The 22,300-nt window shown below is 39.3% G+C and overlaps 1 protein-coding gene across 2 annotated transcripts in view; it reads left to right on the plus strand.

Moving 5' to 3' along the window:
- Positions 1 to 21,961, plus strand: part of LOC133458562 (homer protein homolog 3-like) — a 67,037-nt gene extending 45,076 nt beyond the window's left edge. For both annotated transcript variants that reach the window (XM_061738594.1, XM_061738595.1), the window contains 6 exons: positions 4,677 to 4,685; positions 7,589 to 7,725; positions 10,397 to 10,553; positions 16,069 to 16,179; positions 17,043 to 17,123; positions 19,251 to 21,961. In XM_061738594.1, the coding sequence (XP_061594578.1) occupies positions 4,677 to 4,685; positions 7,589 to 7,725; positions 10,397 to 10,553; positions 16,069 to 16,179; positions 17,043 to 17,123; positions 19,251 to 19,436 (681 nt within the window). In that variant the 3' untranslated portion in view covers positions 19,437 to 21,961. The remainder of the gene's footprint in view (positions 1 to 4,676; positions 4,686 to 7,588; positions 7,726 to 10,396; positions 10,554 to 16,068; positions 16,180 to 17,042; positions 17,124 to 19,250) is intronic.
- Positions 21,962 to 22,300: the final 339 nt, after the last annotated feature.

Here is a 22,300-nt window from a genome sequence, read left to right on the forward strand (position 1 = left end):
CAAAATCCTTTATATAAAAAAAAAAGTAATTCCTGAAATAAATGCTGAAGCTGAATTAATGTTTTTTGTTTATTTCCCGTCAGTCATTGCATCACCATCAGCTGCTCAGTGACAGCCCTGGTCAGTTTCAGTGTGCAGAGCTGGATCGCTGGAGCCTCAGGCTTCACTGAGCTCGTGTTCTGCCTCGGATATGAGAGCAGCACCAGGGGATCTGCATACAGCAAAGCTTCAGCCCTCGGCTTTATTTACAGAGCTCAAACGTAGTATAGAGGAGGAGATGGTGAAGCCTGTGAGATGAGGATGGGAGAGTGAAATTTAAAGGCACTGTGAAGCCAGTGTTCACAGACGAGTTACATTCATTAAAATCTTTTTGATGATGATGGTGGTTTTATCACTTTTGGCTTTGGTTCGTGTTGAGCCCTCACATGTGTAGTGTGTAATGCACCGAAGCAGAGCTCCAGTCAGTACAACATTAGCAAAGCGGCTTAATAGGGCCATTATATGTCATAAGTATGACTGAATCATTAACGCTAGTTGAGAAAATTTACGTAATGACACATTGCCGTCCTGATGGCTAGGGATGAACATTGTGATGATTTGTATTTTCTACCATAACCATCGCTCTATAAAAATAGAGTTGCTCTATCTGAAATATTCAGTCACTTTAGGATAATTGCTGATTATGCAGGGAAATGCAGCCTAGTAGAATATAATTATAACTTCAAGTGAAAATTCTACCTCATATAAATTCCTTCACGACCCCAAACTGGGAAGACACCAGACACCAGAATTGCAATGACACCATTGCATTTTGCCAAAGATTGTCCACACAAATAACATTTTATTCCTTTTTTTTGCAACCCCAATTCCTAAAACCCAGTTTGTTTCCAAAAATCCATCTGTTTCCAAGAGTCTTTTCAGTTATAAATGATCGGAATAAATTACAGTATGTTGACTTTCAATCACAGTCATAGATATTTGTTTAAGTGTTAGGCAAGAAAAAACATTACTTTGAGGGTTGATTTACATTACTGGCAGTGCACGGCCTTTGATGCAACATGGCAAAGTGAATATTGAATCTATACACTTTTGAAAAATATGAATAAATATATATATATATATATATATATTATATATATAATATATATATATATATATATATATATATATATATATAAGGAATCATTTTCATGTATAGCTGCTGACAGCAGTGGTTTCTTTGCAGTGTCGTGAGCCAGCGAGTTAGCAAAGATTTGCATTTGCAGAATTTATTGATGTTCTTTTGAGAGGCAACAGAATAAAAGACAGACTACAGGTTACTTCAGATCTGTTAGAATAACACACATCATCTGCTCGTGGCGTAATCCATTCTGTTGTTGTGCTTTAAAGCTAACCTGCCCGTCTAAACACATTCACATTTCATGAAAGAAAAATGGCACTTTATGTGACACCTCGTACAGGAGCATCCAAAAGCCACTCCAAAACAACCAAAATGGCCGTAGAATTCCCCAAAACACCTGAGATAAATACGTTTTTATTGCAAAAACCTGTGTCAAAGCGGTGCATAATCACGATAATTAACTAAAATGGGCAGGAACACTAAAACCACCAAGGCCATATCAACACAAACATATTCAAAGCTAGCTTGCTCTGCAGTATATTTGAACTTTTGCTCAGTAGCCAGTTTAATTAACAGTTTATGATGTTTATCTGCCACAGTTTGTACAGCTAAACCAGATTATGTCTGTGTTAAGAAAAAAAATATTGAAGACAAGTAATTTGTATTCTTTAAAGACGCTGTATTTTTAATTGCCATCCATCACTCAGCTAATTGGCAGTTTGACTGACAGGTAAGCGATTCAGCTCTGTGAATTGATTTATTTTTTTATTTTTTGGTGCAGCTTTGTTATTTAGGGTGAAAAAAAACACTATTTGAAATACAAACTGGTGAGAGGCTGATGTAGCACGTTCTCTATCCTAATGATCAGTGAATTACCAACTGGGATACTCATGAGTCAAAATCAATCTTTATGTTTAATTCACAGCATTAAAGTTATTGAGTTGCAGTTCAGAGTCTGATTTAAGAAAACGAGTACTGCAATAAGTTAGTTTGTCTGCAGCAAACGTTACTTGACATTTCCACAGTAAGACATAATTTGAAAAGCACTTAATCAGTCCATTCTACATATTAGTAGAAACCTTTGGCATCTTATTTTCTGTTAATGTTTAAAAATGTGATGGCTTGTATAATTAAAAACCCAAACACAGTTTGGGTTTTTAAGGAATTATTCAAAGAGGGCTGTGCGAGAGCGTTGCACAGGTAACAAGTGGATGCCTCTTGGCTCACAATCATGTTTGTTTTGTTTTTTTTTTTGTTTTTTTTTTATAACCTGATCCTTATATAAAACAGTCTAAACCTGGAAAAGCAGAACCCAACAGTTTACTGAAAAAACATGTTTAGGGTAATTTGTTTTTCATCCCTACTTAGAAAATAAAGTCCAATTGTCAAGAATTAAGTTGTTGTTAATGTAAAGTATTTTGACTTTATTCTCTATTCACAGACTCGTGGCTGTGCTAACATGGCTAATGTAGTTTTAATGATATATTAAAAACATTCAAAGAAGAAATGATTAGTCCAACTCGTCAGCTTGTAAGACAATAGGTTACTAAAGTTTATGTAAATGGTTACGTTTGGAGCTAATGGGCCTTTGTATGTTGAAACAGTCGCAATATCCGGTGAAATTACGCACAATACTCTCCACTAAAACAGGTGAAGTTAGACAACTTAAATACTCACTCGTTACATGGATGCACGTGGGCCTTAAAACTGGAAAACCCAAAGCAGGAAGATCACACTTTGTCCTTATGAAAACGATGGTGAATCCACTGCTTCACCGTGAACATCAGCAGCGCTCCTCATGATACGCCCCACTAATTAAGTGACCAATTAACCCACGAGAGGGGCACACGTCCTAACACACCCAATAAAATCATGCAGTAATAATTGTAAGATTATCAGATGTCTTTCTTACAAAGAAGACTATGAATTTGATAAAGTCGAGGTGCTGCGTGAACTCGTCGTCTCATAATAAACCTGTTATATCTTAAAAACTCAAGCAGCACAAAGTATTTTTTTTTCTGCACAAACCAGCACTAACGCAGCACAAACAAACGAGACCATTTTGGTTGAATTTGGACAAAGTCGGGTGGCTCTGTGACCTTTTGAAATACAATTTGACATCTTAAAAACTGAAGCAGCACTAACGATTGAGATATTTCCACTGAGTTTTCCGCGGGGTGGGGGGGCAGCTTCACGCAGGTCATTGTTAGTTCTGCTGCGTGCTTTAGCGCCCAGGCGGGCAGTCCAGGACCGTTTCTGTTTAAGGTCAAGAACAATCCCATGGCACTTAAATCAGTTACAGACCGCACTTTTATAAAAGTGGGCTGAAATGACTTTTTCTTCTCAAACTTCCTTAATCTTTGAGGGGTTGAGGACAAAGATTGCCCTTTCACACCGTTTATCTGTTCATTCAACTGTTGTGAAAGTGCTACAAAATAATGATAATGGAGATAAAACACTTAAGGTCTCAGCCTCTTTTGGTCCAAATGACTGAAATACAAACCCAGGCAATAAACACCACATGTTTCATGTAGTTTTGAATTAAATATTGTCATAAGATTGAGTTTTAAAGGGGTAAGAGTGTTAAATTATAGTTTTGAAAATGTGCTTTAAGGTTTCAGAGCCAGAAGGAGACTTGAAACCACTTTATTAGACATAAATAGTGCAAACACAGCAGGAAACTGAAGCCTTTTTGTTCTTCTGACAAGTGACGGCTTATGTTTGCATCACATGCTGCACACATGATGTAGTATATGGAGAGGAGGACGAAGAGGAAAGCGGGAGCGCCTGTCATCAATATTTCAAACCACACCGTTGACATTAAAACCAAAAAGCAGTGAAGGGGTGTGTGCGGCTGCGTGTTGTTTAAGGGTTAAGACAGGTGAGTGGGGGGGGGGGATTCAGTATGAATGCGTTGACACATGAATTAGTAAAGTGGGTCTCAGTGAAACTAGCAGTGTAGAAACATCAGCGTGAGAGAGAAAATGGACTGATGCCGAGATAAATAAGTAAACAGCGTAGCTGTACTTAAGGCAAACGGTGGTGTAGACGCATCTTGATGAAAGCTCTCAGGAAAGCTTCTTCATATTTAACGTATCAAGGATTTCATTGATTATACCGCACAGTTTTGCTCACATGAGACTTTTAAGTTGGTTTTCACTGGGATGGAGATGTTGTTGAACTAAAGAACTTAGATGTATTTGCTGTGCCATTTTTTTTATTTTTGTTATTTTTAATATTATTAATAAAAACCTTGAATCTTGTTTCCCCAATAAAGTATCTGCTCTTGTTTTCTTTGTTAAACCTCAAGATAAAATCAATACTCCTATTATCCCTCAAAACAAATGATTCCTCCAAACTAAATGATGCCTTTCTGTGCAGAATCAGAGATCTCTGAGAGAAAATAGTGTGTAGATAAGATGTGAGGCGAGAGACACATGGATGCATCACTGTGGTTAAAATGACTGGTATGGACTCAATTATCTGATCATATTTTTTTTCTTCTCCCTTTTCCCCGCCCTCTTCCTGATGATTTGGACACGTTCATCCATCTCAGCTCTCGCAGGTGCGTAAAAACACACACACACACACTTAAAGCCACAAACAAAATGCAACACAAAAGCAGGCATCTTCTTGTTTGGAGTTTCGCAGCATCCGCTGCGTCCTTCTCTGTAAAACTGAGGATATTAGACGTCTCCTGAGAGGACCGGGTGAGCTTTTGAACTCTGGCTAGTAATCGTCGGTCGTTTGCAGACCTGTACTGTAACCCATCTGCTTAGTTTCCACTCTGCCTATCAGGGAACGACGTTTGGAAAAACTGCTGTTAATTTGTAATTCCACTTATGACTTAAACATGACCCTGAATTATTCAGTCGATCCGTGGCTGTGGGGCCGTACAGGAGTTGTTTTAGTCTTGATAGGTTTTTTTCGTCTCTTTTGGTTCATTCCTCTGGACGCGGAGCTCATCCACACGAGTTGGCTTTAGGTTTTAATTATACAGACAACCGTAAAGAGAGACGGAGAGCCGCGGAGCTATTAAACTGTTGACCTCAAGGGAGCACAGTCGGGGTTGCTTAGATTAATAATAAAAGCTGGTAAGTGTACGGCTGTATTGTTCAGTGAGACTTGGAGGCTGACAAGTGCAAGTGAAGGTTTTTTTTTTTTTTTTTTGTATACACAAAGAAAAGAGGCAGCAGTGGTCGGGTTAGAAATGTACCAATTTCTTTAGCAGGTTGCTCCAGTGGCTTTAGATTAAAAAAAAAACAAAACAGTCTTTTCAGCGAGAGCCTTTAATTGAGCAAGATGCTTCAGAAAACTTTGTCTGATGTTTCCGGTCAGCAGGGAAGGAAAAGATGGTGGAGAATGAAAGAGCAAAAGATCCTGCGAGATTTTAAAATTCAGCCCGATAAACTGGTGGAGCTGGTGGACAAAGTCCAGACGAAGAAGGTGGTGGTAAATGTTACAAGAGGCAGCAATATTTCAAAGACACATAGCTAAAGGCTTTACTACGTACATCTCAGTTTAGCTGTATCTTGCTCTGTAGCAGCTGAGGTGATCTACTGAGCAAGGCGAGTCTCTTTAAGGCATTAAACTGAAATAGTGTCGTCACTGACGCAGATGTTTCCAACTAATATATTATTCTGTTTTATAGAAAAGCTGCGAGTGACTGTTATCCTCTCAGAACACTTTACTGCATATAAACGGACCATGACTCCTTATTTTTCAAATGAATAACTGATCAAAAATGCTATTGTATAAATATTTTGGCGAAGATTTCACCTTTGCATTATTTCGTTATTAAAATAATAAAATACAAAGGTGACAGTGATGTCTGAACCACCAGCCATTGCTGGAAAAACCGAGATATGTCCCCATCAGTGCAACGATAGACATGTTTTTTTTTAGGTTTACGTCTCCATTAAAAATAAAGAATAACTTTAATAGAACAGTTTTTTTTTGTTTTTCTTTCTTCCCCTCCTGATGTTTCTGTGGATGTCGGTGGTCTGTGCCCACTTAAAATCATCAGTTTCACTTTTCAAGTGATTTGGTTTGTTACGCATGCCGCCCCCCTTAGATAACCCCTTAGATTAAATTCATACAGGATAGCGATAGTGGATTTTCAAACAAAAATTATTACCTTTTAGATTAATATTTTTGCTTTATTACCCCCCTCGCGTGTTCTGCCAACATGAGACTCAACAATAGGATGACTACTTCTAGTATGAAAACATAAAAAATAAAAGTACTTTTCTTTAATGAACCTCTGCTGTTTTAGCTCAGACTCTAACCTTCAGCTGGCATATTTAATCTCTCACTAGACGATCACGTCGCAGCATTAAAACCAACACGTACATAAGTCTCACGCAAGCATTAACCTTCAGATGACAAACAATCTGCACATCAGTCACTTCCTGTTGAGTCCAATCAGCTCAGTGAAGCTGTTTGGAGACAAAACAGCTGGGCTGCACCCTTGTTTTCTACAGTGTATGGCTGTACACATGGCCGCCCGCTCTCCTCAGCATTTACTTACAGCAGCCCAGATGGGACATATTACGCTATTGCGTGTGGAATTTTGTCCTGTGGTGCAGCCATTACTTGTCAGTGTTGTTCTAATGACAGTATTAGTATTGGTAGTAGAGTGCTGGGGTGCTTTAAACCAAAACAACTGAAGCGGATCTCACTGATGCGTAATCCTTTATAAATTTAGAAACAGTGCTTTTTGTTTATTGGTATGCATCAGCTTTAAAGGGGACTGTATTATGAAGAAAAAGAAAAAAAAATGCTTTCAAATCTAAACTGGCTGAAAATTTTAAACTTTGAAATCACGTACCCTTTTCAGTTTGAGTCCACCTTTGTCTGATCAGCTGTGATATGCAGGATAGTGTGACATCAGTCTCTGATCAGATTTTCAAAATTTAAACCAACCTGCTTCATATCTTAATGCATTTGGTAAAAGTAGAGAGCTGCAACACCAACATCGACAAAGCAGGTGGTAACTTAACGCTTTAATTGAGCTACTATGAACTATTGTACTACTGTTATGAGCTACTATGAACAATACTTGGTATTGTACTATTTTAACCGGAACATAAGAAGTCTCCTATTGATGCACAGCCATATACAAAAACTAGCATTTACAAAAAGCAAGTATCGTAAAAGATTATGAAAACAGTTGCTTATCTATGTCTTCCACCTTGTCATCTTACACTTATCCTTTAACATGTGCTGGAGGACTTTTTTTTTATCTGAAGTGAAAACTCAAGGATTTACACATTAATCCCTAAAAATATCAGGAAAACTCCCTCCGTTTTTAATCAAAATTTTCTTTCTTTTTTCTGAGTTTTCTTAGAAACTGAAATTGAATACAACTGACGGTGTGTTACGGATTTAGTGCTGATCTCATTTCTACAATGGAATCGATGCCTTAAGAAAATCTGTCCTTGGTCTTTTTCCCTCGTTGTTGTGTAGGAGTTGTCGGAAGACCGCCATTCACCGCCGCTGCTGACGGTTAACGGACCCGGAGAGGAGAAGCTGTTTCGCAGTAAGAGTGCTGAGGTGGAACTGACAGCCGAGAAGGAAAGGGTCAAGAAGATGCTGTCAGAAGGGTAATGACAGGTTTTGTCTCTTTGCGTGGAAGCCAGTTCTGAAGAAAAGCTGGATGAAAAAGTCAAATTTGTATAAATAATCAATTGTTTTTTTCTTTTTTTTTTTAAATTTTTTAATGAAAAAGCCAGAGATCAGTGATCCGGTTCTAAGATATTAATACCGGTACATTTATTTGGACAGATATTGTTGTTTGAGACAATTTTGGACAATTTAAAGGCTTTATTTTTCAGGAAAATACTGGAGGTCTAGAAATGTTATCTGCCAGAGTTAAGAAAATGACTGAATGAAAATGTCTTTACTTCCAAGTTTTGACCAGTTGTAAAACAAACAATCACACAAAACTTTGTTTCGCTTCAAGCTTTGTCTTCAGCCTGGAAGGAAAGCATTGATTTTTAAGAAATTGAATTATAAAAGCAAAGGCTTCACAGCGCTCTTGTTATTTTCAGCTATACCTCAGTGCTTCTCTCCAGAAATGTTTCATTCAGATATTTATAAATTAGGCAGGTTTAAAAAAGAAAAACAACAACAAACACGAATGCAGACATTACCAATACAGATGTGCAGGGATTGCATTCTAGACTCTACAAATTGTACATATTGTTATCCATCCAGGAAACTGACATGCTGCCTGCACTGTGACTAAATGTTGTTGGTTTTTTTTTAAAACTAGAGCAAGGGTTATTTTTGTGAAAGGCACTTTGACAGCAAACTGGCAAAGGAAAAAAGATTTGTCTTTCCAATTAAATTTTTTGTTGCCAGCAATTACACAAATTGTGATAATATTCCACGCCCCCTACTGGCTGTGCAATGCAACTGCAAGCTGCAAAAAAGCAGGTTCATCTTGTGACCTGTGACCTTTGAGTGGGGTAGTATAAAATAAGAAATACATATTTATTATATTTAACTTGATGTAGTACTGTATTCTGTGGACAGTTTTGAGGAACGAAATGCTTTCCTGAAACTATCATATACATGGAAGACTCCCTTTATCACGCTTGTCACCGCTGGTTAAAGCAATATTGAAGCACGATTTCCAAAGTGCAAGCAATACGTTTAGGATAAACTTAGGATAAACTTAGGGTAGGTTTTCATCTTTCTTGGTCACGAGCTGCTCCATCAGTGCATGCTGTCCGTTGTCCTTTGCTTTGAATCCACCTAACTGGATCGGGTGTATTTAACCACTGAAAACATATCTGCGTCAGGTTCAATCATTTCAATTCATACAAAAATCACAGTTTTGTCTTTAAGGGATTTGCATTGAGTACGACATCCAAAAACAGGACTCGGCATCAAGGATGGACAGATACCATAATGTAGACAAACTGGTTGCAAGTACAATAGGAAGAGATTATACCTCCACTGTTGGTTCCCAACATCAGACTGTGTCCAGATCTGGAATATTTATAATTTGACCGCAAACTAAGAATGAGCAGAAAAATCAGCCTGTTTTATGAAAGCTTTTTCTCTGTTTTCATTAGAAAGAATTATAGACTGCCTGGGCTGGTGTGAAGAGCTATTTGCTTTTATTTCATAAGAAGCAAAACAGGTGATTAAATAGAAAAGCAGTCATTCAGACTGAAAGCATCTAACCACGGATTAAAGAGTGCTCTGCCTGGAAACCATGATGCAGATGTTGACTCTTCTCAGTGGTGCAGTATTGTCTTTGAGTACATGAGTTATACTTTTGTACACAGGGGACCAACCATTTATGAGCGTTTTCCTCATAGTTTAAGGTCTTGGCTTGTGTGCTCTTTATAATGTTGCGCGTCTATGAGTTGAGAGTATCCGGGCCTGGCTGCTGCTGAATGTAACACCACATCGTTTTCATCATCATGGTGGCCATTATTCAACATTTCATATGGGAGCAGGAGGCAGAGAAGCCGTCCTCGATAGTTTTACAGCCTATTATATCAACATTTTTTATTTCATGATTTTTATAAGCTGATGGAGGCTTTTCTCTTTTGTTGCTATGGTGAGTGGTTTTATGGTTGCCAAGCTGTTGTCATGGCAAAAGGGCTTCTTCCTAAATTCCATCTTCGTAGCTGAATGCGCTCTGTTTTGTTGACTATCTCTGCTGAATCATGACCTTTCTCACCTCTTAATAAAGGAGAACATGATCCTTGTGTTCGCTTGGCTTTCAGATGTGGCCAAGTGGTGTAATTTTCCACTACAGAGAGTACAAACTGCTCTGCTTTAGTATTTGACGTGCAAACTGCACAAGAGCAAACTTAAAGAAAATCAGAAAATCCATTCTGGATGCACAACAAACTAATGTAAGAGTAACTTGCATGGGTTTCTTGTGTAACAGAAAGAATCAGCAAATCTAATCTAAACACAATACGAGAAATATCTATACAATTAATTCACGCTGCTGGTTCAGAAAAATGCTTCACTTCATGGCCAGAGAGAAATCTTTGACTTCTACCTGTTTCTAACCAAAGAATTATCTTTCTGTTTACAGCTTCCCTGATGAATATTTTACAATAATGGTTTCTCTCAGCTCACTAGAGTAATTAGTGGTTTTAGGCTCATTGTTTTGGTGTTTGGGGTGTACACAGTAATGACATTTCCCAGGCAAGATTGTTCTCTCACAAGCAAGTGAAGGTAAAACGAGAAATATATTCATACAAATCTCACGTACCTTGTTGTTTTTCTGCAACTCGTCCTCAGGTCCATGTGTGAGATAAACTTGGAGGCCGAACTGTTCACTCTGCAGGACAGCAATGCCAAGCTGGTGGAAGCTCTGCAGGAAGCCAACAGCAGCGTGGAGCAGTGGAAAAAACAGCTGGCGGAATATCAGGAGGAGACGGATCGCCTCCGAGATCAGGTGACCACAATCTAGAGGGCACACAGGAGAAGAAGTATGGTCAGTTTTTATGGCAAGAGTCTGCACTCTGTTCATAATTAGTATGTTGTGCAATAATTCACAGAGCTAGAGTTAGCAGTTAGGGTGCAGTTGGAAGAAATAATGCAACAATTTTCCAGTTTAAAATTAAAAAAAAACAATAATACTAAGGAGGGTATCTCTGTTATATCCTTCGATAAGGACACAATGATTTTTTGGTTGTATTTTGTTTTGTTTTGTTTTCAAGGTCTAGCAGTCAACAAAGCTTTCAGAAGATTCAGAAAATGATAAAGTACTTTTCTGACTGTTTTTCTGACTGTGTCGACTTAAATTACACATACAGTAAACGGCAAGGTCCTGATTGAATAATATAGTACGTCTTTAGAAACTTGGAAGATGAAAACCAAAAAAACATGTTAGGTTTTCACATAGGCAGCAAGGTGGCTTCTTGGTTAGCAGATTTGTCTCACAGCATGAAGGTCCCTGGTTCAAATCCCGGCAGGGGGCCTCTCTGCGTGGTGCTTTTGTGTTTGAGTGGGTTTTCTCCAGGGTCTTCAACTTCTTCCTACAGTCCTAGAGCATGTATGTCAGGTAAAAGGTGGTGGTTTGTCTACTCTATATGTAGTCCTTTTTTGTAGTCCTCTTTTTTTGCCTAAAGTGAGATGACAGGCTCCAGCAGATCCTCATGAACCTAAGATGGATTAAGCAGTGATAGAAGATGGATGCATTTCCACAAAGCAATGCAGTATGGGGTTAGCATGCTACACAAATGTTTGCCTGGCTTTCTGCGAGGTACACTACCAAAACAAGTGGTACGGTACATGAAAGGTGGAGCTGGAAAGATTACAGTCGGTTGTAAGAGAGCATCTCTTCCATGTGACATGGAAATGAACACAAGATGCACCAAGTTTTGAACAAAGCTGAGCTTTTTCTTACCAAGAACACGATGTCGTGTAAGATGTCATGGTGTTACGGAGCCATCTGACCAACACACCTCGACCACTGACCCAAACTGAGCTTTACCACTCAGTAGAAATGTGGCTGTACTTTTATGAACTTGCACTTTATACTGCAGTGTTTCCCTTTCAGAGAAGCAATTTGATGTTCCACTTACCGTCGGTTCAATGCAAAGACTGTATAGAGGTTTACAGTGAACCCAGAGGACTTTCTTTACCAGCAAGCCCCTAAAAAATTGTCACTATTTTCTTACTTGACTGCTTTATTCAGGGCACCTACATCAGCTGCACCATTTTTGTATCCTATTAATGTAACCAATGTAACACGCAAATTATGGTTGTTAATTGTGTTGAACATATGATTAGGAGGCCGTGCAGTAATGTGATGTCATTTATTTTATTTTTTTAATTGTAAGTACATCCTTGCTGCTGCTATAAGAGTTATTAGAGTGAGCAGCAGCCAGGTCCTACTAATCAAATAACTGATCATCAGCAAGTGTAAGCATCATTATGAAGCCAGATGTTTTGGCAGTTTGTTGGTCTGGAGCATTTTGGTGTCTGTCAACACAGTGCCAAGGAGGAAGAACATCAGCAATGGTCTTTGAGAAGCAGCTGCTGATTTTCGTCAATCTGAGAATTCCTTTAATGTAATTTCCAAGCAATTTGGAGGCCTGCGTTCGGGTATCGTATTGGCTGGGATTCTTGAGAGGGTTGTTTCACAGAAATCGGAGGGAAAGAGATTAAATCCAGGCGCAAAAGTTTTACAAGCTTACAGAAAACATTCAACTGAAACTGCAGAAGAGTGAAGGAACACAGTTTTGAGGTGAAGTAGTGCACACTTGTACATAAACTACAGTATCTGAATAATCGGGCAGATGTTTAAGAGCAGCACAGTATTGAAGAGGGAAACGTACAACCCTACTCTCAGTTCTCCCACAAGAATACACCCTTGATTGAAGACAGCAATAGAAACGTCTACAAATCTGCAAGTCAATGGCTGAGAACAAACCAAGGTCAGAATCCAGACCTCAACCTGATAGATATGCTGTGAGGAGACCTTCAGAGAGCTGTGCATGAATTAATGCATGCACAGCTCAATACATTAAAGAAACACTGTAGAGAATAGTCGGCTATGGATGCAAGAGACTGATAACATCACAAAGAAAACAAATACTTCAAATTATTGCCGCTAAAGCTGCTTCATCTGAGGTTGTATAAATTACTGATGAGTAAAAATACACTGTCATTGAGAAAGGGTGTACTTTCTTATTTACACGGTTGTATTAGTCCCAGATGTAGAAGTAAGAACTTATTAATGCAATAAAGACAGTGTTAAAGCATCCTATTTTGTTTTATGAAACATGTCCTGTCCTACATGACCTGGTTATGATGCAGATTTTGTGCTTTTCTCATAGATACAGTACACAAGCATCACATCAAAATCCCCCCACAGTCATCTTGAAACCGTGATTCATTTTTCATCCAACACCCCTCCCTGGGATATTTCTGTTGACAGGCTCCCTTGATAGTTGCATGGCCAGAATGCAGACATTTCATGTTTAATTTAGAGATGGGAAGGGAGAGATGACACCCCTGGTCAATCTAAACTGTGTTTCTTCGATGGGACAGAATAAAACTACGATGCAGGGAGACTGTTATCACTAGTGACAGACAGACTGTCCCTGTATTTTTAGTGCAAGTCGTGGTTTCATCCGTTTCATCCATCGCTGCGAGTCCAGGCGAAGGTTAACCCCCAAACACACTGCACACTCTTAGAGGCGATCGCACACAGAGCTGCTGCAAAGTCAACCAGGTGGCTGGAAGTGGAGCATGCCTCCAGGGCCTGGTGATGGCTTACTGAGGGAGGGCGGAAATATTTTTGGGGGAGGAGGGAGGGAAGGACACCCTATACTACCCCCAGCCCCCCCCACGTCTGTCCCAGTTAAAGGAGGAAGATAAATTACCAGAGGAGCAGAAGGCTGGCTGGTTTCACATCCCTCGTCACACCCTCAGCTCCTGCTGTGTTGTCTTCATCCACAATCTGGTTTATTTATTTAGAGTTTAGACATAATAAGACTTAAGACCACAGAAGGTTGTATTTGAATGAAATATATATATATATATATATATATATATATATATATATATATATATATATGTATATATATATGTATATATATGTATATATTTTTTTTTAAGCACTGGCTTTTTTTTTCCATTTTAAGATTTCCATTTAAGATTTTCAAATATCAAATTGTATTTCTATGGTTATAAGAGACTCAAACTCACGTCATCATCAACCAGAATAAACCATTAACACATGAGACTGTTCGCTTTATCTAATTTCTCATATTAAACTTAATTAAAATGTATTGAATTCACTTCACCTTCTAACACAGATTAAATCTGTGGATTACATTTTGAATCTGTTCATGTCATTTCAGGACATTTGAAAAAATTAAATAAAAAGTAAAATAAAAATTTACTTAAAGTCTAACTTTGTCATGGGCCACAAAAAAAATTGTCTTAAAAAATAAAACAAATTTAGGTTTGCAAACTAGTCCATGTTTGCTATTTTTAGTGTTTTAAGTGACTAAATAGATGAAGTAAACTGAGCTGATATCACTAATCTTCCTCATCAGATGGATTAAAGACTCTAAAATGATCATATTTCAAAAGTTGTAATCATATAATGGTAGCGCTGCTCCATTCACTGATCTACTGAGCCGACTGCTCCAACATACAACATCCAGATGTTTTAAACGATACCTACGCTTTGAAAACCCCATATTTCTGCAAAGACATCAGAAAGTCACAGATCCTCACAAAGCCAGCACACACTTCTGCTCACAAGTTCACCAACATCTGGAAAGGTGGACGTGGAGAAATCCTGCAACATTTAAAAACATCTTACTGGTTACTATTGGCTTGATTTTTGATCTCCTCGGTTGTTTTAATTGCTGCAGGAAACACACATTTAAAGCAAGATCACAGTAGAGGTGGAGCTTGTGACTGTGTCTCTCTATCACACACACACACACATACACACACACACACTGGATAATACAAAGAGGCTGAAGCTTCTTGGACTTTGTAAACAATCCCCACCTTTACCTGCCATGGTTTTCTGCAGCTGCTGCAGGTTTGGATGCCGTGCAGCGTTGCCCTGTGTGGAGTCTATGAAATGCCCCTTTGTGAATATGGTCAAAATGCGTGTGTTAAGGAAATGATGGCTATGTGAGCTGGAATAAATCTCTTTCTTCACATACATATTTATATTTCAAACCCTGTGGTAATGCAGTCAGTCAGGGTGAACTGAAGCGGGAGAGACTGATGATAACAAAGGCTGTAATGTCTCCTTCTACGCCAACACTGGGATGAATAAATAAAAAGAACAAATACAATCAAAAGAAGCTTGAGGGATTCGTTAGCAATAACCTTCATTCCAAATATGTTTGTCTCTTTCTCATATTTCTTTAACAATGTCTTTGTCATTGTGGCAGTACAAGGACAGCAGTGTTTCTCAAATTAATAACTTGATAACTTAGTACATTTGAATGTCCCATTTTCCTTGAACCTCAGATGATCTGTTGGACAAATAGTGGTAATTATGTGTTGTTAGATTCATTAAAATCCTTATACATCTCACAGCAGATTCTATGTCTGAGATTCTATAACATTTCTATCAATCTCTTCATTTATTTAGTTATTTTTTTGTAATATTTCATAATACATTCATCCAAAGTATCAGACAGTCCACACTGACAAGGACATATTCACTTAGCTCTTATGTAGTTAAAGTCCAAAACAAACAGCAATTTCAGTTTTAAAGAAAAGTCTTCATTTATCAAATGCTGGGACTTCAAACTATGTAAAACCTTAACTAAATCTGATCAAAACCTATGTCTGGGGGAACTGAACCCATGTCTCGTTCTGCCTCTGAAACCACAGCTCTGGGAACAGAGCTGAGCAGATGCATCGCGACCCGAGAACTTTACATGATTTCATGTTCAGACCTCTGACCTTCTCAACAGTTTGTCAGTGTTTTTGTTAAACTGTCACTCACGGTCTGATTTATTTATTTTTTTCCAGTGAATATTTGAAACTCTGGGAAGTAGGTCAGATTTGGAAAAATAATTTATGAAAAACAAAAATGCCAGGTCACAGCGCTCAATTACATTGGCAGGGAGGCTCTTTGTGCGTGTGTGTGTGTGTGTGTGTGTGTGTGTGTGTGTGTGTGTGTGTGTGTGTGTGTGTGTGTGTGTGTGTGTGTGTGTGTGTGTGTGTGTGTGTGTGTGTGTGTGTGTGTGTGTGTGTGTGTGTGTGTGTGTGTGTGTGTGTGTGTGTGTGTGTGTGTGTGTGTGTGTCCAACTATCGTAAACTTATTCTCTATATCTTAATCAACATTTAAAGGCCCCTCAATCTTTGAACGCCACAAATATGTCTCACAAATCCACCCATTTCTGACTTTAGCCTTATGTCGTTTTATCCTGCCTTTTGAAAAATCTAAAGTACCCTTTTGTTGTATCTTTGTGTTCCAGGTGGCTGAGCTGGAGGCCCAGCTGGGACATCCTGCTGCTGCTCAGTCCGATAAAGAGGAGCTGAGTCGGTCGCTGGAAGAGCTGGAAACCTTGCTGAGAGCCAAAGACCAGGCAAAAAACAAAAACAACAAAATATGTCTTTTCAGTGCATGCTGTCCACATCAATCTGGCCTCTTATTCGAGGGAATTTAACGGTTCAAAGCCAGCCCAGAATACAGCAACGTACATGATATATTACCAGCATCTAGTTTGAGCTTCAGCCTTAACAGCAAGCTCCAGCTGGGGAGTTCCTAGAAACATTTTAATTACTACGTGATGCCATCACGGTGATGGAAAAGTACAGGTGTCAGAACCAGTAATTTCTTTATAAATCATCCTTAAGATTTCAAAAGAAATGTCCTTGAATCAATAAGTTTGTTTCTGTCTCGTCCAGACAGTAATTTCTTTACAAAAAGAGCTCTGAAACTCAAGTGGACATGAGTCAAGAGGAAAATGTGATTTTTCTTCTTTTCCTGTCATTTAAGATCTGGATTGTTGCTGCAGTTTTTGTTCATTCAGAGCTGCTCTTGTCATCCCTGTGTGGAAGGGATTCAAACTGTGTCTTGATGAGTCTATTTGGCTCCAGACAAGCCTATCAAACGATGCTGGATGTGTGCAGCAAAAACATAGTTTTATTTAATGTTAATTATTTCTTTAAAAGGAGCTTACTGCTGTCCTTCAGCCTGATTTAAAATAACCACAACTCTCCTGTAATTTCCGGGATGTGTTTCCTTGTAAATGTGCTCCTTTAAACATAAAGATGTTTCCTGTCTGACCCACGTATGATAAATTACCCTGTAGCATTTCAACACATCTAGTCAAAGCATTTTTATGCAAATGGGTGGGTTAAATGATTCACATCCCAACAGAAGTGACAGCAACTATTGAAGAAACAGTGAGGCAACGTTAATTGTTTGAAATTGATCTGTTTCCAGGAAATTCAGAACTTACAAACCAAGAAAACAGATGTGAGTGAGCTGGAGAAGGAGAAAGAGGAGGCCTTACAGAGACTCCAGGTAATCAGACTTCTCATGGGAGTTTTACATGTACTTCATAACTGAACTGTGACTGTCTTGCAATGAAAGGAAACCTTTTTGAGCAGAAATAAGAGGCATGTGTCAAACTGATTGACTCTCCGCTGCCTCCAGCACGTAAACATTCTGCTCTCTTTGGGTTTTCCCATATTTTGTTTTCCTTTTCTCCCCCTGAAAACTGTTTCTCACTTTGTACCCTGAGGAAACGAACATGTACCGCATGCTGGGGCTGTGAGTGAGTGGGCTTTTGTTGTCTTAAAAGTCAGACAGGGTCACACAGTCGGCTCCTGTAAGAAAGGCCGTTGTGCCGGCTTGAGTCAGAGTAGGGGCAGGAAATTATGCAGAATTGTGAAGAATTCTCTTCATGAACGTAGGAGATTGTATCTGATGCATATTGCATAGGCCAAATTAGGTCCTCTATCATTCCCACCTGTGATGTCAGTTATGAATTATGTATAATAATTTTGACCTTTTGCAGTCCTTGCGTTCATTCCACAAGCTATCCTGTGGTGTGTTTTGCAGACAGACTTGCCTTTTATAAAATATAAAATCCCTTTCCAAATTGCTGCATAAACTCTTAGAGGATTTTGAGCATAAGTAATTTTAAATAACTCAAATGAAGCATAACTGGTTCATGTTGAAGCCTGCAGGGGTCCTCAAGTCAGCCGTATCTGCTCAATTGTCCTTAAGCATGGTCTTTTACTTTCACCTGCTTTAAACATATAGGGCCCGATTTACTAAGATCCTAAATAAAGAGTACTAAATTGCGTGTGCACTGAAAAAGTTTGCGCGTGCTGTTGTTGTGTGTTTTGCGGGTGATCAACTAAGATTGCGTGCGCAATTGATAACAGGTGCAAACCTCAGTATTTAAATGAGGTGTTGCGCGTCTTACGGTTTGCGGCGCAAACTTTGCGCCATGGAGAGTCTGGATGGAAAGCAGGATATAGTCGCAAGCGCAAAATGAAATTTGACGAGTTTGAGTTAGAGATATTAGTGGAAGAGGCAGCGTTATTGCCGTGAAAAGCACCCCCTCGTATATTCAATGATAAGTAGACCAAGAAAAAAAAAAACACACTGACACTTCAATATATTTATATATACACACTCACACAAACACATACTTAGGAGTTTATATTATATATATTTACAAATATTATGGAAGACAACACAGTAAGCAGGCTATTAATTAATGACATCAATAACCATTCACCCGATTTTTGTTATCTGTGACTGTGATTGTGGGAAAGTATGACTATTGTGGAATCCATGAGCGCATTTAAACATGAATCATTAACACAAAACTGGACGCTAAACAGAACGTGACACGGAATGAGAATATCATTTTTGTCAGACGAGGGGGTGCTTTTCACGGCAGGGGTGCTGAATACGACACAACACCGGGGTATGACAACTGCAGAACAAGTATAGGCGCACAATAAGAAACACTTTTTTCTCCATGAAAACGCGAGATTTATTTATTATCACAAATAAAAAAATGAATGTGCCTCCTGTGGCAACCTTTTGCTGAATAATACTCGATTTAACATTCAAATACAACATTTCTCCTTTTGCATGTGGAGATTAGCACCTTCCTTTCGAACGTATTAAATACAGACGCAATCACAATCCACGCAAAAACTTTCAGGCTTGGTAAATCTCATTGCGCGTGGTAAATGGACCAATTTGCATCTTCCCCTCCCAGTATTTAGGATTTCTGGCGGGTACGCCCCATATTGATTATTCATCAGGGCAAAAGTACTAAATGAACAGCGTGTGCTATTTTGCTCATTTGAGAGGCGCAGTCCTCTTTGCACGCTGTTAGTAGATCAGCTGGCACTTTGGTTTGCGGGTGCTGTCAAGTTTGCACAATTTTTTACACACGCAAACCTTTAGTAAATCCGGCCCATAGATCCTTATCTTCTGTTCTGCTATAATAATTACTGTTTATAGATGTTGGGGGCAGAAACATAGGATTAAAATGTGTATCTAAGTCATTTTGCTACCTTGATAAGAGGATGATCTGCAAAACTACGTTAGTTCATTCTACTGGATGAAGAAATACAGACATCAAGGAACATATCTCACAAATCTGTCTTAATGTTCCCGCAGGATGTGGAGAGACAAAACGCTGAGCTAGAAAATCGCGTCACGAGCGCCGAGAAGACGCTGGCCACCAGCCGGGAGGAGCAGGAGCAGGCGGAGGTTGATGTCCGGCACATCATCGAGGTTCTCGACGTCAAACTCTGTGACCTGAAAGGCCTGAGGGAGAGCCTGGCTAAACTGGTCGAGAAGTAGCCGCTGGAGCTGGGTGTGCATCTCCACAGTCTACGACCGTTTCCTCCATGCGGCCTTGATTTGCATTTGCTGGTGTGAGCAGAGCAAAGATCAAAGTAATATGGTGGAAATCACAATGATGTCTACCTTCATGTTTTTTTTTAAGATATGTGCAGGTAAACAGCCGCTGTCAGAAACCTCTTAAAGGTGCTATGCCCAGAATAAATCATCTGCACCGTTTCTCATCAATGCACCATCATGTGCCCTCACTGACTGGCAAGTGTAAAAGCTTTGGATCCATCTGCTCTGGGAGAGCAGCAGGATAGCAGCTTCCTTGTGATTTCCTCATATATGATGCCAACTAAACTTAGGGTCTGGTCGAGAACACCCATGGAATGCGCGTCAGAATAAGTTAATTCACCTATTAAATGAAGCTTTTGTATGTGTGTGTTTTCTTTTAAATAACTGTCATGTGGGTTTCTGCTTCAGTCAGAAAATATCAAATGATTTGTACAGTCCAGAGCAGGGCAGGACCTGCCAGCCCTTTAAAGATGTTTACAGTAGTCCGGAATGAATAAATGAATGAGAAGTTGCTGCAGTTGTGGTAAAACCTGCTAAACACCTGTCTAAGAACTTCAAACGAGGCGTGCCCCGCTTGAGTGTGTTTTAGGATGAAGCCCTCATCTTATTAATGATGGACTGAAGCCTTTAGGTTTACATTTTCATGTCACGTGAAGCATTTTAGAAATCAAGATGTCCAAGTAAACTGTCTGGTTCTAGACTTTAAATACCTTCCTTTGACACTGTGGAGATGCACCCAGCGGGGGTGTGGTCAGGGTGTGGACACATGAGAGAGAGAACCCAAGGAAATCAGGCTGTAGTTCATCTCCATCAGCGGGGACTGGGATGGTACCAGCCCCAACGATCGACAGACTCAGAGATGCAGCAGCCTTCTTCTGACCCTCGGCCATAATATACCAGTTTCTGCTCGTGTTTTCTAAGGAACTTCTCTTTCTCACCACTTCATTTTTTTTTTTGAGCTTCATTGATGGGCTGCTCACATTCAGGATTACCAGCCAAAAAAGAAAAAAACCCTGCAAAATTCAACCTCCAGCTGCTACGTTGCATCCTCCACGGCAGCCGAAGGGAAAAGGAGATCAGGATCAGAAAGAGAAGTCCTGGTGTGTCTGACGGCCTGCTTTCCCACCCTGACGTTTATTCTGTCATTGCACTAGATACTGTTTGTGCCAAATTCGATTTTGTTTACAGTTTTAAGCATTCACAAAAAAGATCCATCTCAGCTTTATGTAGTTTTTTTTTCTTTTTCTGTGTTTAACACTATATTTGTAATGATAATTCTGGGGAGAAGCTGAGCACAACCGCAGAGCATGCATCACATCAAGAGCACTGCATGAGCTCTGCAGAAGCCTCATAACTGCCAAATAGAGGCAAGCTGTGTGTGTGTGTGCGCAAGCAAGCAACATTAAGCTGTTCAAGTTTAGCAGCACAACTGCAGCAGTTGTAATAAACTGGTACTTAACTGATCTCAGTGTGAGATGTGAACTGCACAGGCACACAGTATATTGATCTTTGCTTGTCAGCACCTAGAAAGCTATAGATTTTTTTCTTTTCCCCCTCAAATGACAATAGGTACAAATATGGTTGCAGTTCTTTGCAGCTGATAATGAAGTGACTGCCAGAAATCGTCATGTAGAGATGTGAAGTCTGTTTATGTAATAAATGCCAGTATAATGTAGTAGCACCCATGATTACATTAACTTTCATTTATTGCCTTGTAACTTGTTCTGCTGACGGTGTACATAGTTAACGTGCAGTTTAGACTATAATATAGGTATTCCAATTAAATCACCTCAGCAGTTCTATTGACCTCCATGCAGGACAGATGCTTTATGTTATTTACACTTAAAATATTTTTAAGTTCTGACTGTCTGGAGGTCATGAAATCAGCTGCTTCATGCAAATATCACTAAACCAGCAATATTTCTAGCATAGTTGCCTGTTAATAGATATTACAAGTATTTTTTGTAATGACATCTGTTCAAAACTTGTTGGACTTTTTTCTTTCTTTCTTTCTTAATGGCTACAACAGATTACTTTCAGCTCTACTGCACGAGCCCTGCACAGCCGATGTCAGAGACACTTCGCACTCCAACAGCCTTATTGCAGTATTTGACTGCTGCACAACAACGCTGTGTACTCACATTAGTGGTTCCTGGATACGGGGGGTGGGGGGCAGGATGACCGTCTCTAACTAACGGAAAGGCTAGTCTTTCTTGTTCAGACATAATTGATTTCCTAAAGTGCATGGAAATATTTAGGTTCATGTCTTTTGACTTTATGGTAGAAAATAAATTTGGGGTGATATTGTATAGCTATAAGTAAAGGAGTATTTCCTCCAAATACTTAAGACTAAAGAGTTGCTGCTTTGCATTGTTTTGTTTTTTCTGTTCAGCCATACGGTGTTTTGTTGTGATTCTCTATGGCTGCAGTGGCCACATTTTAATAAAGAGCGATATCTTTGGCGAGACTGTCTTGTCTTTAAAAAACAAAAGACAATTTTTTTGTGTTTTAAAATGAATGATTTGAGAAAAATTCCCACCCAAAGGGCAGACAACTGAAGCTGCATTGTAAATTTTGCACTCACCATAAAATATTTCTGACCACCTACAACTGGATTGAGAGGTGGATGAAGACACTGATCTTTATCTCCATCACATTTTGAAGGTTAAGTTCAACAACTCTTGGTATAAAACATCTGACTTTTAAATTAAATTCCAGTTACCTCAGAATATTCTAGTTCCGGGGTAGGGAACTCTGGTCCTAGAGAGCCGCAGTCCTGCATGTTTCCCTGCTTCTTTACACCC

This window comes from Cololabis saira, chromosome 13 (assembly GCF_033807715.1).
Source record: "Cololabis saira isolate AMF1-May2022 chromosome 13, fColSai1.1, whole genome shotgun sequence".
Lineage (NCBI taxonomy): Eukaryota > Metazoa > Chordata > Actinopteri > Beloniformes > Belonidae > Cololabis > Cololabis saira.